This window comes from Nilaparvata lugens, chromosome 3 (genome assembly GCF_014356525.2).
Source record: "Nilaparvata lugens isolate BPH chromosome 3, ASM1435652v1, whole genome shotgun sequence".
NCBI lineage: Eukaryota > Metazoa > Arthropoda > Insecta > Hemiptera > Delphacidae > Nilaparvata > Nilaparvata lugens.
The window spans coordinates 90,839,235-90,857,308 of record NC_052506.1 but is presented as its reverse complement, the minus strand read 5'-3'; the positions used below and the strand labels follow the sequence as shown (position 1 = coordinate 90,857,308).

General features: G+C 34.7%; 1 protein-coding gene across 2 annotated transcripts; it reads left to right on the top strand.

The window, feature by feature from the left end:
- Window positions 1-985: 985 nt before the first annotated feature.
- On the top strand, window positions 986-17,501 carry LOC111049338 (26S proteasome non-ATPase regulatory subunit 6). Of its 2 annotated transcripts, none has more exons than XM_039425019.1 (8): window positions 986-1,065; window positions 1,801-1,951; window positions 4,649-4,774; window positions 7,822-8,038; window positions 10,241-10,407; window positions 11,166-11,261; window positions 14,327-14,499; window positions 16,196-17,501. In XM_039425019.1, the coding sequence occupies exons 2-8, from the start codon at window positions 1,802-1,804 to the stop codon at window positions 16,473-16,475; spliced, it is 1,209 nt and encodes a 402-aa protein (XP_039280953.1). In that variant the 5' UTR covers window positions 986-1,065; window position 1,801; the 3' UTR covers window positions 16,476-17,501. The 2 variants fall into 2 exon arrangements, with proteins under 2 accessions (XP_039280953.1, XP_039280954.1); XM_039425020.1 differs by having other exon boundaries at window positions 1,015-1,149.
- The last annotated feature ends 573 nt before the right edge of the window (window positions 17,502-18,074 follow it).

Sequence of the window (18,074 nt, the reverse complement as noted above, 5' to 3'; positions counted from 1 at the left end):
TATTAGATTGAGCATAACTAATCATACAAATGATGAACATAATATGTTTTTGGAAGTTCCGTTCAATCTAATAGAATCTGTAAAGATTAAGTTATTAACATCTTGTTAATAACTTTGGTGTAAACCCAGCTCTACACAGTTATTAATTTTCTAATTTGTTCATGTTTTAATTTAAGAACATTAAACCAGAGCATGGCTCAATAATCTCTGCAGCCAATGTCTTGTTTTATAAACATCTTATCCTCTTCTGAATATCTTCGTGACTTAGTAGCTATTGGTCTACAATCTGTGGTTAATAAAAACTGAAAAGTTTTTGGCTGAAGAGATTATTGAGCCATGCTTTGGTTTAACGTTCTTAAATTACAACAACTTTTTCCACTATAAAACACAAGTTAACTAAAAGTGAAATGGCAAACCAAATATAATAAACACATTATGGTAATTAAGTTACTCAATCATATGATGTGTCTCCAAACTCCATGTGATTATCATACCACAGTTCCTATCTTCTATTTTAATTTTATTTTTATCAAGTCAACTGTGTGATATCGTTCTCCTACTCCCACTGCAGAAAATTTCATCTTATGCTAGTGGTTTTTGACTTACCGTATTCTATTGATTCTAAAATGAATTGTATAGTACTGCTAAAGTATATTTTGCTTGATTTTTTGTAAATGTTCGTGCGTGTGTGTGGAATTGAATATAAACTTGAATTATCAATATTACATTTGAATTGAACAATCGCCTAGGAAATATATTAATCAATAATAGTAATTTAAACAATATACCCTGGCTAAAGTATTTCTTCGACAACTCCTGAAAGTAAGATTTGTGATTTCTTGATATTTCGTGTCATCAGAAACATTCCATGACGGCTAAATTCTATTACGTATAATTAATAGATTGATTCAGTTTTCTCATGTAAAGATAGGATACGCTGAGAAAACTTCAGGTTTGTTTTTCAAAATTTTGATGATAACTTGACAATCAAGAAGCTTTTGAAGAACTGTTGTCATCTGTTTCTGATTTCTGTGGGTTCTGAAGTTTTGTTTGTCGTAAAGGAAAGTAAGTCACTTAAATAAATACTGTATTTATTAGTAAACATTTTTAATTTGACAAATTTATCTTGATAATTTTTCAAGTTTGAAGGTTATTTGAACTTCTTTTCAATCATAACACATAACTCTTGCGGCTTACAAAAATGACTTGTCATGATTCTAACCTCTAAATAACAATTTTTACAAAAATCATGATACAATTTATCTTTGTATTGCTTGTATATTTTATATAAATTTACAATTGAAGAACTATCCGAAAATTTCTAATATGATTGTTAGTCACCAATATTACCAATGTATTGCACATTCATCATGAAAAAGTAATTGATAGGCAAAGATACAAATTTTTAAATTTCTGTAATTTTAACGTTTTATCATTTTTATATTTGTTTTCTGAATTGAAAGAAACTCAGTTCTTTTATTTCATAGCAATGCAACTCAGCAAACCTACTCTTCAGTCTTTATTACTTCTGTTGCTTTACGTAAATAAAAAATGAATGTTTATTGTAGCAATGCACAGATGTATCTTTTTAGGGTTTAAGATATGATTTAAACAGTTTTTTATTGCCTACATTATTTTTTAGGTAGCTTTATTAACTTATTGTACTTTTTTTCTCAATACAAACCTCTGTCGACTTGACTTGGCTATCAGAATTTTTAGTGAGTTGGCTATTAATTATTCCATGCTTGCCTGTTTGTCATCTATTTATATATCCCATTACAGTATCTGTTTTTGTGTTAGAATGGAAAACGAAGGTGTGACTCCAGCGTACATGCAGCTAGCTCACTGGCGATTCACTCTGAAGCTGGCAGAGGAACGCAATAACAATGAGCTGAAAGAGAAACTGTTTGCTGGTATTAAACAGGGTAACATGGCGCCCTACTACAAGGAGGTAATCATTTTCCCTATATTCATAACGTAACATATCCTTTCAATTCAATTTTCTCTCCATCCATGTGATCAGTCTTTACACTAGATAGATTTCGTCAAAAGAAATTAAAAACACAATTGTTCATGAAATTTACACAAACTATCGAGATGTTAGTCAAAGAGACAAATAAAACGACTGATCTCCTCTTCATTCAAGGAATAGAGTAAAAGTTTGAGGAGTTTATCTCGAAGCACATTTTTAATTTTTTTATCTTCCAATTCACCGAGACAATTGGAGCCTGTTGAATATTTTCAGGGTGTGAATTGAAAAATTGTTGTGTGATCTGGCCAATCGCAATTGTGGCAGGTCTATATCATCACGTCTTCTAGTAGAATAATCATGAGCCTGGCCTCTCACTTGAAATTTATGTAGCTGTTCTTTTAGAAGGAATAACGAGGTAAGCAGGTACTGACTGAAGACTGTGAGGATCCGTAGTTCTTTGAACAGTGGACGGCAATGTTCCAAGTATGACGAGTATGTAATGATGCGGATCACCTTTTTTTGAAGAAGCAGAATCCTCTCACAACACCCACATGTCCCCACAGCACAATCCCATACTTAATATGACTGTGGAACAAAGCATGGTACGCAGTCACCAGGTTGCTTCTTGGCACAATGCTCCTCAACTTGCGCATCAGGTAAGAGCCGGTTACAGACCATGTTGATGTGCTGTTTATGACAGTGAGGCGTCTATCATAAAACCAAGCAGCTTAACCTCTGGCTCGCCAAAGGAAGGCGGTCTGCGTCTCAGAGTGCATAACATGTTCTGCGTCTTAGTCTGGTTCATGCACAGTCTATTTGCTCCAAACCACGAACTGGCCTCCTCAAGCAGCTGGGCAGACCTGAGGATGGCCAATTGGGGATCTTCATCCTGGGCAACAAGAGTGGTGTCATCCGCAAACAATAATGCTCTTCCATCCATGCTGAGATCGTTTATGAAGATCAGGAAAAGAAGAGGGCCCAGAATAGATCCTTGGGGAACTCCATGGTTCACTTGTGCCTCAGATGTGGCTCCATCCAGAGTAACCACCTGGGTACGTCCAGAAAGCTAATCCTGCATTGTTCTCAGGACGGCTCCACCAACACCATATCTCACAAGTTTTCCAAGCAATATATCATGGGAGACACAATCAACCTTAGATTCACATCACAATTTGGAAGAGAGACAGTTATGGGATGTGCCTATTGTACTCTCCCTTTCATCGTAACTTATATGTTTATTTGTGCCTGTATTATAGATTCATGAACAAACATTACATACATAAATTACTTCTTTGCCACAGAAATAGAAATTCCGTTCAGAATGTGCAGATGTTGATCCAACTGAAAATGTATCTTTCTTGTTATCATTAATAAATATTAAAAAAGAATTTCATATTTAAGAACAGTAACTGTTAATTTTAATTTCTTAAAGATGATATTCTTTCTTAATACTGTATTCACAGTATTAGACAGATGTATTTTATCAGCTCATAGACTAGGAAAATAATGAGGAGTTACAGACTACCAGTGCTTTTCATCTCTTGACCAATATTTATTAACCATACATCTGTCTTGATGAAACTGTCGCAATGAAAAGCTCTAGACACCAGCAAATTTCCATATCTACACTCCCTGTATATAAGCAACTCAGTAGCAACTAATGCAAACACGTACTTCAACAAAAAATATTCATTCCACCAAATTTTATTTTGGTCAGCACTAAGAAACACACAATTATTATTCTATTCCTATCCTTTATAATTTTTTTAACATCTTTATTGCCCATAAAAACAAAATACAAAATAAAAAACTTACAAAAGAAATATTCTAGATTATAATATTATGCTATTTTACAAATAAATTAAAATTACATGGCACCACCCAGCAAGGGCAAAACCCTGACCGCTGAGTGAGAGTATCAGCTGTTTAGACAATATGAAAATTTATTTACTAATAATCAAAGCTACAAAAAATCGAAGTTAACAATATATTACTAGTAATTATAATATTTGACTGATAAATTATTCATATCGATTCAATTATATTACTTACTTGTTACTTTTTGTTGTCTTTTCCATAGTTATCAGGGAATTGTGTAATTTTTTCTCATATTTTGGGGATTCACGTTTGCTGGTTCCTGTGCATAGCCAATGTAAAGTAAGGCCTTGTCGCTAGGTAGTTTCCAAGTTTCCGGCCAAATCTCCATCGTATATAGGGATAATTTATAGGCTCATCGATAATATGGTAGGTAATAATTATAAGTGTGCTATTTATTTTAAGATATAGAAGGAATATTATATGGTTCCTGTTTATCTGAAAATTCTGTAAACACTTCATGTCATGTTTTAGATGATATATTAGAGCATATTTATTCATCCTACTAGATCAAACGTCTTATTTTCACATTAATGAACCGATTTTCGGATATGCATTTGTTAGGCATTTCTTTATCCTGGAGCAAACCTCAAGGGATCCATTACACTGTCATATAATGATTTAACAAATATCTGGTTCAAGACCTTCGAACGAGCTTGTATAAAACATTGTATTACCTGTTGGACCAACAAATATTTTGTAAAGGATGACCGATTTATAAAATACCTATATATTCAGTTATTTTTGTACCTACATTTGTATGGCGTTACCTTATTCTAAAATCTTCTTATATTTATATAGGTGTGCACCGACCTTGGCTGGGACTTTGACCAAGGGCTGTTCGACAAAATGGCCGCCTACAATGTGGAGCATCTGGCCCGCATTGAGAAGGAACACGAGAACAGTGTCGTTGAGGAGGAAGATCAGGTTAGTCGAAACGAGAGTTATTCTAGACAAAATATAATAGCCTAAGTAATAATTTTTATTAATGGAGTTAATGGAGACAAAACATATAGATCTCTCAAGGTAGATCCGTACATCCTTTATAAGGGTTGGTAGAATTGGCTAACTCAGAACTCGCTGATTCCATGTTAAACTGCCGTATGAATCAAACTTTTCTAAATTCTAAATTCCTAGTTTATAAATATTTTGGACTCAAAATAGAACAAAAATCATGAAGTGTAAACATAACCTATTTTTGGACAACTTCTATCTAAATTTGGGAAAGGAACAGTTTTGGGCTTTAAGCCTGTTGTTCCTTTCCCAATCATTCATAGTTGAGAATTATATTATATGCATCAATGTATAAATAAAACTGCTCTGATCGGTGTAGTATTGATTCATACGGCAGTTTAACATAGAGTCAGCGAGTTCCGAGTTAGCCAATTCTATCAACCCCTCTTTAATAAGTAGGTTCTGAACCACCATCTGATAAAGTGAACCACCAACATAAAGTGTTAGTTGTGTATCATGTTAGTGGTAGTAAATCAGGTAATCAGTTTAAAAGTGTCATATCTAATCTGTACTCACTGATGAATCGGGGCACAAATATTAGGTCTATTTTCCTGATATTAGGCTCAGGTAGATTGAGTAGGTCAGAGTAGGTAGGTTCAGGTGGGCAAGCCATGTTGCAAGAGCTGATGAGTCATTTCCATCAAAAAATATAATGGCTTACAACAAGGAAGGTAGAAGACCTCCTGGTAGACCAAGGTTGAGGTGGATGGATGCAGTTTCCGGAGATGCAAGAGTTGTTGGGGTCAGGAATTGGAGGCGTGCTGCCATGGATAGAGTATAATGGAGGCAAATGCTAAAGGAGGCCAAGATCCGCTTTGGAATTTCGAGCCAATCATAATGATGATGATTATGATGATGTCCCTCATATTAGGCTTTATATTCATCATGTTAAAGTTAGTTGATTGCAGATCAAGTAATTACTCTCTGAACTACATTCACTTGGGTTAGAAGAAACTGAAGTTGTTGTAGGTTGATTCTGTAGATTTCACAGTATATTGAGTGATCAGCGTAATAATACAGGGTCCGGAATAAAAACCTGACAATTTTTGAGGGATAATTAAAGTATGTTTCGTACAATTAAAACATGTAATATATCAAATTTTGCTATTTACAGTGAATTACATAGATTACTCACAAAGTTTTTCATTAAGGACAGTAGAAATGAAGTGTCATAGAAAAACTGTTGGAGAAACTAGAAGGTATAGAGTAAGTACTAGAAGGAGAGAAGAAGTGGGCATGAGAGATGTCAGTGAAAGGATAGAAATGAGGCAGTTGGGCTGGTATGGACATGTACAGCGAATGGGGGATAATTGCAAAACAAAACAGCATGTTAATGTGAGAGTGCAAGGAAGGAGAGCAGTGGGACGTCCAAGGTTTTCATATGAGGATCGGATTGAGGAGATAGGACGGAGAAGAGGGAAGACTGTTCCAGAGATGAAGAGAATGGCGTTGGATAGGGAATCATGGAGGAAATGGACTGAGGCTACCCCAACGCTTTAAAGGTACACTGGGGAGAGGCAAAGAAGAAGAAGAAGTTCTTTATTTGAAGATTATGTAATCCAAATGTTTCCATAACTTTTCACACACTCACTTAACCCAATTATAAAATTTGCCATTCTTCTTCTTATTCTTCTACTTTTTCTTCTTCTTCTTATTCTTCTTCTTGCTCGCTCAAACATCACTTTTTGAATTCTTTCAATTTCTCGTTGCATGACTTCCTTTAGTTCTGTGAATTATTGGCTGCCCAATGACGGTAATTTTTTTTATACACAAATCCCGACAAATGAAAATGTGCCTCTTTCACTTGAAAGTATAAAGGCATCCTGATGGACATTTTCGAGAATGATCTCGCAAGTGGCTTTGCGTTGTGCCCAATCATTTGCATTAAGTTGTTGCACTAACATTATCTTATACGGATGGAATTTCAGGTCGGAATGAAGAATTCGTCATTCACTTCGATCAGAAATGGCTAGCGTAACAGATTGTTTGCTGCTCAACGTCGTGGAGACCGTATAACAGCTACTCTTACCACGTTAATGTTCTCAGGCGTTCTCACAGTCCGTTTTCGTCCTGTTGGTTTCGTTGATAAAGCAGACGACGTTCTTCTAAAATTCTTTACCCATAACAAGATCGTATTCCTACTGCGAACAGGCGCGTGTCGATTCAGATTGAAATTACAAACGCTCGATGTTCACTTGACCACAACATACTGGTTTCTGAAATGGCAAAAATAGACCTGTCGATGCACAACATTCCCGCCTTTTCAATGACAGTGCTGCCAACACAATAATAACTACAAAATCGACTGATTAATATGCCGGTCCCTGTAGCTTCTATGGGTCTGTAATCCCTTTCCTGCTAATACGGAGCACATCTAAAGTAATTATGCAATTATTAAATTGAAAAAAAATATGAAAATCCCAAGTCCTATTGACTTTTAAAAGTAAGGACTCCCTATCACTTAATCATGTCTGTTTGCTTTATTCTATCTATTTGTTTATATATTTATACTTCAAATCCTAATATATTTATACTTCAATTTCAATTAATTGTATTTGAAAGGAGTAGATTTCTTCTACCCGTGGTAAAAGTCGGTCTAAAATCGTGACTACAATGAAATTCTGTTTTGCTGAGTAGAACAGAAATTCTTTCGAAAACTGGACTTGGGAGTACCACATTATGCCAATACACACTGTAGTATGATTGAATTCGCTACGTGGTAGTGGCAGGCCAGACTCGACTACTAGAAGTTTTATCGCACTATTTTGTATAAATTGTTCCTTCTGAAATTGTTGTTTCTGAAATTTAATTCGAGTATTAACTAACGAGAGCTGTTACACATGGCAGGAGAGCGGCGTGTAGTTTGGCCAAACTTGACTACAACTAGTTTTATTTTGCAATTGAGTTGCTTCCGAAATTTGATTCTTGTATTGACTAACGAGACGTGTTACACGTGTCAGGTGAGCGGAGTGTGGCAGGCCAAACTTGACTACCTGTGTTCGATCGGCGACCGAGAGGCGGCCACTCAACTGGCCCAGTCCAAGCTGGACGAGAAGTCCGTGCCCAAGTCGCACCGCATCGAGGCCGTCTTCACCCTCTTCCGCATCGCCTTCTTCCACGGCTGCGACATCAAGGCTATGGCTAAGGCTATCGAGAAGGCTACTGAGCTTATTGAAGGTTGGTGAATTGATTGAGGTTAAATACTCATCTACTGATAGTCAAATTCTGTATCACATGATCTCCAAAATCGGTAATAGATGTCATTCACAATAAATAATATGGTTACTTCAAGCATAATATAATTTGATTGTATTGATGTAGGCTAGCCCTACATGGATACATATCATATGAGCACGGTTATCAAGATGACTGTTTTGGCAAAGAACTGTTTATTAGAAAATAACAAGTTAGAGTTTTATGAGAGATGTTCAAAGATGAAGTATTTTATTTTTATCTTGTTCATAAATTAAACTTTTAATGAATAAAGTGTTAATTACAAAAGCACATTTACAACAGTATGGTAAGATATCAACATTTTCAACAATCAACATAGCACAGCTGAAGACTAGGCAGGTGTTGTCATGAAACCAGGTTCTGTAATTTAAATTAATTTTGAACAAATATAGTGGTATTGACAACATCAACGTTATTAAATCAATATCAAATACCCTCTTATTTCACTACTCTATTTTTAATTACACTTGAAAATGGCTCTTGAAGAGTTGAAACTATAGTGAGGTCCACGTTATAATGGCAGTGGATAAAGATAGAAGAATAGCGATGTCAATTCTCTGCATTGATTAATTATAATATTTCTACACTGTCAAAAACATAATTGGCATCGTTGTGGACCTAGAAAAGGATAGTACCACCGGCTTTGTCAAATGATAGACAAGGATAGCAAAACCAAAGTTGATCAAATACTGTCATTATAACGAGAACCTCACTATAGTGAGCGTTGGGTTTTTTATATTTGTAACATTTTATTGTGTTTTATTTGTTTCGTAAATCTTTGTAATTTTGTTTTGTCTTGTTTTGTGTGTTTTTAATAAATTGAAATTGAAATTGAATTGAATATAGTCGTGTTGTGATAAAATTATAGGATACTTGCTATATTCTATTTTGAACCAATACTCTCAGTATCCTTTAAAATAAGAGTGAATATTGTAACTTGTAGGTTAGAAAATTATGCAGATGTCATAAGTGACGTTATGGTATCCCCACTTAAGCCTAATACACACTAGTAATCATGTTGCGTGATCTAGCATAATCACCGGTTCACCGCAGTTTTGAAAGAGATTGACTTATTTCCAAAAATGTTATATAATGAAATAATGTTCACTTCTAAGGCTAATTACACACACATCGATTTTTGGACGTACGATTTTACGCCGTCCATATTCATTCTATGAGATTAAGCAGATGTTGTTTATCATGTTCCGTTTAATCTTTTAGAATTCATAAGGACGGCAAAAAATCGTACGTCCAAAAATCGATGTGTGTGTAACTGGCGTTGGGGTATGATCACATTGGATGCGTGTATATTTATGGTTCAAATTTTTTTTCCCAATAACTTAATATTTTCAAGTTCTGAGAGTTTATTGAATGTAATCATTCTATTCCTTATTCCTTAATTTATTTAAAAGAACATCATTTATAGCCTAATGATAAAATAAACAAGCGTGAATAGATAGTAGAAGTAATACATTAAAGTAATTAATAGATAGAACTAGCAGTAAGTGAATATTTCAATTCAATTCAATTTATTAAAAACACACAAGACAAAACAAAATTACAAAGAATTATGAAACAAATAAAACACAATAAAATGTTACAAATATAAAAAACCATGGGCTTTGTGGTTGGGTGTGTTGGAGAAGAGAAAAAAAGAGAGGAAGATACCTAGCCAACTATGGTTTCCCATGTAATAGGCAGGCAAAGAAGAGAAGAGAAGTAATGAGGGAAAAAGGTAAGGGAGAAATGGGGGAAGGAAGAATTATTATTATTTTCGGTTTTTAATCAAATCAAATTCAAAATTTCTAATTTATTCGTTTCTGGACTGAAAAGTGGACTCAAATCAATTCAAGTGGATAGCATAACCTTTAATTTTTATTCATTCAAAACTCTACCTTCATTGTATTTTCATTCATCCCATCATCATCACCTAGGCTTAAAATACTTTTAGAAAGTCTCCTTTGTAAAATAATAAACGAGTTCACGTCAGATCATGCATGAGCCGAGAAACAGAATCGGGGAAGAGCCATTGAAACCCGTTGTGACTTGTTTGTAGCTCGAAGATGACGATATTTACAAGTATTGTAAGTAAGTTATGTTTTTGTATATTTCTAAAGTAAGTTGAGTATTGTTGTGTGTGTGCAGGCATAAGCGGAGGCGACTGGAGCGCTCGCAACAAGCTGAAGGCGTACGAGGGCGTGTGGAGCCTGGCCATCAGGGATTTCCATCGCGCCGCACTCCTATTCGTCGACGTCGTGCCCACCTTCGAGTCGTACGAACTGGCCGACTTCGGCACCATCATCCGCTACACGGTCAGTATACTCACTCCATTGCAGTAATAATTTAGAACCCCAACAATCCGTCACCTTTGGGAACGTTGGTGGATACCAAAACAAACGGATTATCTGATCAACAATCGATATCAAATAAGAGGATACTCTTCAAAGTTTCTTCCCTTTACACATATTCTCAACGTTGTCATGGGCAGACACTGAATAAAAGAAATACTTATCTGAAACCAATTGTACATCGAATAGTTTTGCAGAGATTGAGTTTTAGTGTAGTGCCTACCTCTAAAAGGTTTCACGATTAAAATTCAACCGGCTTTTGTACAACCGGGCCTAAGCAAGTTTTGTTGTTTTGACAAAATCAATTCATATGTTGTGCTGCAAGTGATGTAATGATACTCCAGGAATGCTTTTGCCGAGCATTGTTTTTTCAAATTATTCTTTATTCCTTCAAGTAAAATTTTCCTTTTACATAAAACAATATAATTCAACTCAATTATGCAGAATTCCTTCACAAAATTGTAATTTCCAGTTACTTATATTGTTTAAACTGTACATTCTATCATTAAATAAACAATAATTTCACATGATTCGATTTAAAATAAGCAAAATTAAAGACAAATTGAAACTTTCAATTATTGTAAAATGTCTTTTCATTTTTCATTAAAAAAATGCTCGAAAACGTAGATTTTGTGCGTAATTTCAAAGTCATTCTAATACATTATTTGTTAAGTTTGGTGTGATTTTGTGCAATAAAATTCCTTGTTTGATTTTGTTGTCAGGTACTAGCCTGCATGATCGCTCTGGACCGCTACGCACTGCGCAAGAAGTTGATGAATGCAGGTGTAATGGCACAGGCTTTGCACTCACAGTACCAGGTAAACTAAACATCCTTTACAAAATAGTGAAATTCATGATACAAAATTGCGGAATTTAATAGGGAATGCATTTTGGCTTCTCTTCTTTCAGCACAATCGTTTGATTGGTTGGCAGCCTTCCATCTAAATCTGTCCATTGTACATAGCTCATAGCACCCAGATCCCTTGTCATTTGTCTCAGATACTGTAGCCGGGGACTCCCACAACCCCTATACATTTTGGCCTACACATCCGTAAAATCTTGTTGTATGAGGAAGTGATTTGATTTCGTGGTCGAAACTGATAACTTATCGATAAAATAATAATAATAATAATATATGAATAAATAAGCTGTAATTAAATAACCTATAACTAACTAAAACTGTAATAAGCTAATAAAAAATAACCTAACGCTCTAAGCGCCTGCTAACTTACTCCCGTTGTAAGGGTGACCACTTCAAGAGCAGGACTACTCTAAATATCATTTATGAGTTTAAAAATCGTTTCCCGGTGGTTCGAAACCCACCTAAAGCTGTAGGTTCGCTTATCTCTCATCATCATCCGTCTACGTGGGTAGCACAAGCATAAAGATCATGTGGGCATCAACGTCTGCAAAGAAAAGATTCAAAAGCAAAACTCAAATGAATATAATTATGCGGTAATCTATTTGAATTTTCATTAAAAGTCAAATCAACACCTATTAGTAAGATATATTAGTATAAAATTTAATAAAGTTTAATATATAAATTAGTGTAATAAAATACTAAATCTAAAACCACCTTATTATATTCTCTGTAATCCTTCACTGTGCCTTCCTCCCCAATCTATTATTTTTAGACCATATTATTTCCTTATGCATCTTATTTGTACTTTTTTCAATAAACTCTGGTCCTATGGTTTTTTCCATCCAATTATCTATTCTTCATCCCATCCTATCATACCTACATTTCATTCACGGTTCCTGATTCCTTTTATACTCTCTCAAGAATTGAAGGAATTTTTAGTACATGGTTAAGCATAGTTGGAAATCCCAACAATTCACCCCTATTTTGGTACACCCCACCATGTTACTTTGTATTTGTGTTTGATATTTTTGCAATTCCTTTGTATTTTGTGTTTTCATTTTTGAATAAATTTGAATTTTAAAATCTTCCAATTTTGTGAAAGAAATATGTTGAAAAACTTCGTGGACAAAACTAACAGTCAAATCCGGCTCAGCGTGGGAAACCTACTAGCGTATACTTTCTCTGTTGTTAGACTGTAGTTTAATTTGACCATACTTAATTTTCAATAGAAATGGTTGAACGTCACTGTATCTGGACGCTGTAAAGGCCTTAAGGGTCCCAATGACAGGGATTGCTATGCAAGGCCTCCACGTTCTCCTGACCTAACGCCATGCGATTTTCACGTTTGGTGATACGGTACCATGCGATTCTAACAACTTTATTATACATTTATCTACGACTAAAAATAATATAAACATTACATCACATTCAATCCCATAATAGGGGTCTTTTCGTATTGGATTTTCAAAATAATACTATAATGAGGACTTTATGCAACCACTTTAACATTATAACACGGTTTTCTATGCTGGTGGCATAAACATTAAAACACGGTGTCTGATGCTGGCTGCAGGTTTCAGTATATCAAGTTTCCAGTTTGACAAGTTTTCAATTCGTCAAGATCTCAGCTTATCAAGTTTTCATTGCGTCAAGTTTTCAATTCGTGAATTTTTTAGTCCATCAAGTTATTAGCTCGTCAAGTTTTCAGTTCATCAAGTTCTCAAATTATCAAGTTCTCATTTCAGCAAGTTTTCATTTCTTCAATTTTCATTTCATAAAGTTTTCAGTACGTCATGTTTTCAGCTTGTCAAGTTTTCAGTTTGTCTTGTTTCCAGTATTACAAGTCTATTATTTATAGACCCATATTATTATAGATCCATTATTTAAAACTTAAAAACGCATTTTGAAAATAATGGGAAACAGGGAAATCCGGTTTCCAACTGTAGAATTATTTATAGAAAATAGAGTACTCAGCGTTAGGCAATATTGTATATATTGTTGTTATTAGGGTATATGAAAAAATATCAAAATAGGAACCATATCATAAATCATAGCCATAATACTAGAATAAGAGAACGTTACAACCAAGAAGTACCAAGGATGAATACAGCATTTGGGCAAAGATTACTAGGATATTTAGGGCCTACAATATCTAATAGAATACCATTAGAAATCAAAGGAGAGGAAAATTTCAATAGCTTCAAAAGTAAAATTAGACATTGGTTATTCAGTATTGGGATACAAAGTAGTGAGGAACTATTAGTAAGTAGGATTTAGATTTAAGTAGTATTCTTTTTAAATAAGGTAATTTATAGGTAGAAAATAGTACCTCGGTTTAGTATCTTTGTACTAGGTGATGCTTAGGGTAATAGCTTATAGTTTTAGATTTTTTGGAATTTTTGTATTATCTGTTGTAGCATAAATTAGTATTAATTTGATGATAACCTCGACACATATATTATATACTGAGGTATCATTTTCTAAACCCTGAATATTGTTATATTAAAAATTAAAAAATATGTAATGTATGTATGAATTTATGAATAAACTCCTCTGGATGTGTCGTCCAACATCCAGAGAAATTATTATTATTATTATTATTATTATTATTATTATTATTATTATATTATTATTATTATTGTTCACTCTCTCTGAGTAGCTTTCTACCTATTTTTATCCCAATCTTTTCACCTTAAATAGGCTGATTTCTTATCTTAGAACAAGTCAGCAATGTGATACTTTGCTTGAATGGTCATAGATAAAGTAGTGTATAGAACAGTTTTATAAGGTCTTTGAAGCACTCGTGAGATGTTTAAGACACTAACGCTACGCTCACTCACTTGTGTCTCAACTCTAACATTAATCTAACTCGTGCATTAAAAACCCTCATTATAAAGCTGTTGTATAAACTACTATTATAGTAATGACAGTAGTGTTTCTATCAACAACATTAAGGATCGTTTTTACATGCCCATGCTACCTTTAGTTTATTGCTGAATCAACAACATATTTGTATTTCAGGAGCTGCGCGAGTACTTTGTCTCTCTGTACGAGGGGCGCTACGCCGACTTCCTCATCTGCCTGGCCAGGATTGAACAGGAGATGAAGCGAGACCCACTCACGCACCCGCACTACCGCCACTACGTACAGGAGATGCGTCTGCGCGCTTACAAACAGATATTGCAGGCTTACAGGTACACTAATAGATGAAGAAATAAATACAGTTACTGAAAAATATTTTTTATTAAACCTACATTTTAACAAATCAAGTGACTGGTGGACTACTCAACAAAGTCATTGAAATAATTATTATGAATTTTAATCTTTAAAGACCATAATAAAATAATATATAGTTGTTCATTAATTTATAAATATTCAATTTATCATTACTAACTAGCATTAATTGCCGGCCAGATAGCCGAGTTGACTTAGGCGTTGCACCCTTCAGTCTGCTAATGCTACCTGTTCGCGGGTCGAATCCCGCAGAATCCCATAGAATAGGCATGGACGTTTGATCATCTCATAATATTCACCCTTGAACTTCCCATTACCCACGCACAAGCAAAAATCTCATACAAAAAGGGCTAATATTGTTTGCAATCACATAGAAAACTTTCCAATACACATCCAAACCAAACAGAATAAGAAGTTCAGAAGGAGTGAAAAAGTTGGCCGTTTGAATCCTTTATATTTCTTCTGAAAAATTGAAATTGTAAATTTATGATAATTCAAGTTCTGATTACACTTAATTACTTTATCACTATTGGTCTCTTTTTTAATCAAAGTACGAAACTACTACAAATAAAAAAATACAACAACCTCGGAGGATTCCAGTCTAGAAAATAATTGCACATACAACATACGGTAATGTATTATGATTGCAATTAATCAGTAATTTATTGTAGAAAATATGGCAATATTACAACAACGTCAACTTCAATAGCCTAAAACATAAATGAATCTATTACAAAACAGGAAAATTATTGCTCAAATACCAATACAATATGTTGAAAACACTAAATTAAAATATTAAACAATACTGACACAATGGTAGTTAGGCAGCATTGACTTTATACATAACTTTCTCTAAGACATAACAATAATGGCATTAACAATAATATCACAGACATTTCATGCTTGTTCTCTTGTTAACATTGGAATAGTATCAAATGTAGCTCATTCATTAGCTTTCATCACGGTTGAACGAGGGTGTAACCAGGGTTTATGCGGAGGACCGTGGTTAATAGGAAGTATGCGTTTGGTAATGACACGCATGGAACTGTACTTTAAAACCAAAGATGTTTTTTTTTTCTTCAATTTTCACATTCATTTATTACAGGAAAAATATCCACAAACAAGCACAACAATCGAACTTAGTGTATAAGCAATTAATCGTATTATTAATCTACTACATTGTAGTTGTGGGCGAATAACAATAATCTATTCAATCAATCAATCAAAGTTTATTCATCAAAAACAATTACAATACAAATTAGAATACTATAACATTTAATACAATTAAAACAACGAAGTTTTATGCATTGAATAATTTCTTGATAGGCATAGATAATTCAATGAATTATCAATGTTTTTATGAATTATACACCCCACTATAAATTATATGTGTTGGGGTATAAGTTATTAGTTGCTTGTTGCGTGTTATAATTATTACTATTCACGAACTTCATTCAATGATATAGGATTAAAGTTTTTTATATTGAAATTAGTTAAAAATTATAATACAACAAAATTATGAAATTAGTAGATAAATATTAATGTGCTATTAATGATAATAATTAGAAAGTTGATTGTAAAAAAGGAAAAACTAGCACTATCTATCACTAATACTATCTATTGTATTGTATGAATGTTTTGTTTGTGGTTGGGCAGATCGCTGTCGCTGGACTACATGGCGAAGTCGTTCGGCGTGAGCGGCGAGTTCATTGAGCGGGAGGTGGCGCGGTTCGCGGCAGCCGGCCGACTGCAGTGCAAGATCGACTGCGTGGCGGGCACAGTGGTGACGTCAAACCACATCACCGACGACGCCCTCTCCACCAAGGAGGCGCCCGAGGCCAGCGCCGATCGCGGCATGCTCTACCAGACCACCGTCAAGCGCGGCGACATCCTGCTCAACCGGCTCAAGAAGCTCGCCAGGGTCATGGATTTCTAAACAAAGCATCCGTGGTTAGGTTGATATTTATCGAAATTTCGGTTATAGTGAGATTCACTTGAAGCATTATAAAAAATGACAACAATCAGTGATGTTATTTGTATGGGTCAAAACTTAGTGAAGCGGCGAAGTTAGCAGAGAATCAGAGTGTAGCAGAGAAGGTAGCTGAGAGTGTTAAGGTGCGTACAGACTTCTGCCCCACGTGCACGCGTATTTCACTTTTAATCAGCTGATGAATATAGCAATATACAATATCTTACTGTTTGTGTACAAATAAAGATATGATATGGCATCAGCTGATGAAAAGTGAAGTGTATGTGTTTGTGGCGCAGAAGTCTGTACGCACCTTGAAATAGAAATGAATGTATTCTGTATCGTACTGTTTCTGTACAAATACAGATATAATAAGAATGGCATCAGCTGCTGAAAAGTGGAATGCATGTGTTCGTGGTGTAGAAGTCTGTATGCACCTTAAAATAGTAATCAATGTATTCAGTATCTTACTGTTTCTATACAAATACAGATATAATAAGAATAGTATCAGCTGAGGAAAGTGAAATGCACGTGTTCGTGGAGCAGAAGTCTGTATGCACCTTAAAATAGGAATGAATGTATTCAAATGTATCATACATATTCATACATTCATTCATTTACGAAAATACATAATCAAGTCGATAATTGAGACAGAATCAAGAGGATTGCCCCAAAAATGGTTCTAGTGATATTGGAGCGGTTAAGGTAGGATAGACGTTAGAAGGAAGCGGAGACATTCAGATAGGACTGCATGCACTTTAAACATTGTCTTCTAACTTCTCAGCTACATTCTACCTTCGTCACTCCACTATATTTTGATCCTGAGGATTGCTGATAGTTTGAATGAAGCGAATCCCACTATAAAGTATTGATTATAACATCAAGAAGCTGGCACGTGTCATGGACTTTCAAGTTTATTTAAAAATACAATGTTTCTTTATTCGAAATTTGTGTTTAGTGTATTGTTTAATAACAAATGCATTTTCTAACAAAGTGACTTTTATTTGTTTTCCCTTTACCTGATTTGCCGTTTCCGCAAACAACAATATTGTGACGTCACGACACCCATGATGCCGGCCGATTGGCCTATAATCAGAGGCGAGGCGTCCGGTCATCTCTGGATTCGCCGATGACTGGACAGAAATTTATATGTAATGTGTATTATTACTAAATTGAAAATATTTAAAATAAATACAAAAAAAAAATTGAAGAAACCAAAAGAGAAACGTTTTTTTGCGAGCGCGCCAAGTTTGAATAAAATAGACTACTGCATCATCAGCTACATCCGTTCAATGTGATTCTTCCATCCGTTCAATGTGATTCTCAAAAATATGCGATTCCAGTAATGCTATTTAGCATTGGTTACCACCACTCTTCTGCATCATCACTCTCCCTCTCCCCGTAAACGATGGTGGAGTAAACGGTCAAAGACATCGCTATTTTCTGCGATTCCACTGTTCCGCGCCAGTGTTGCAAACCGTACGATAATTATTTTGTTTGCAATTTGTTATTGATAGTTATTATTTCTTCTATGTTTGGTTTTGAAGCACCTAAATTTAAAAATAT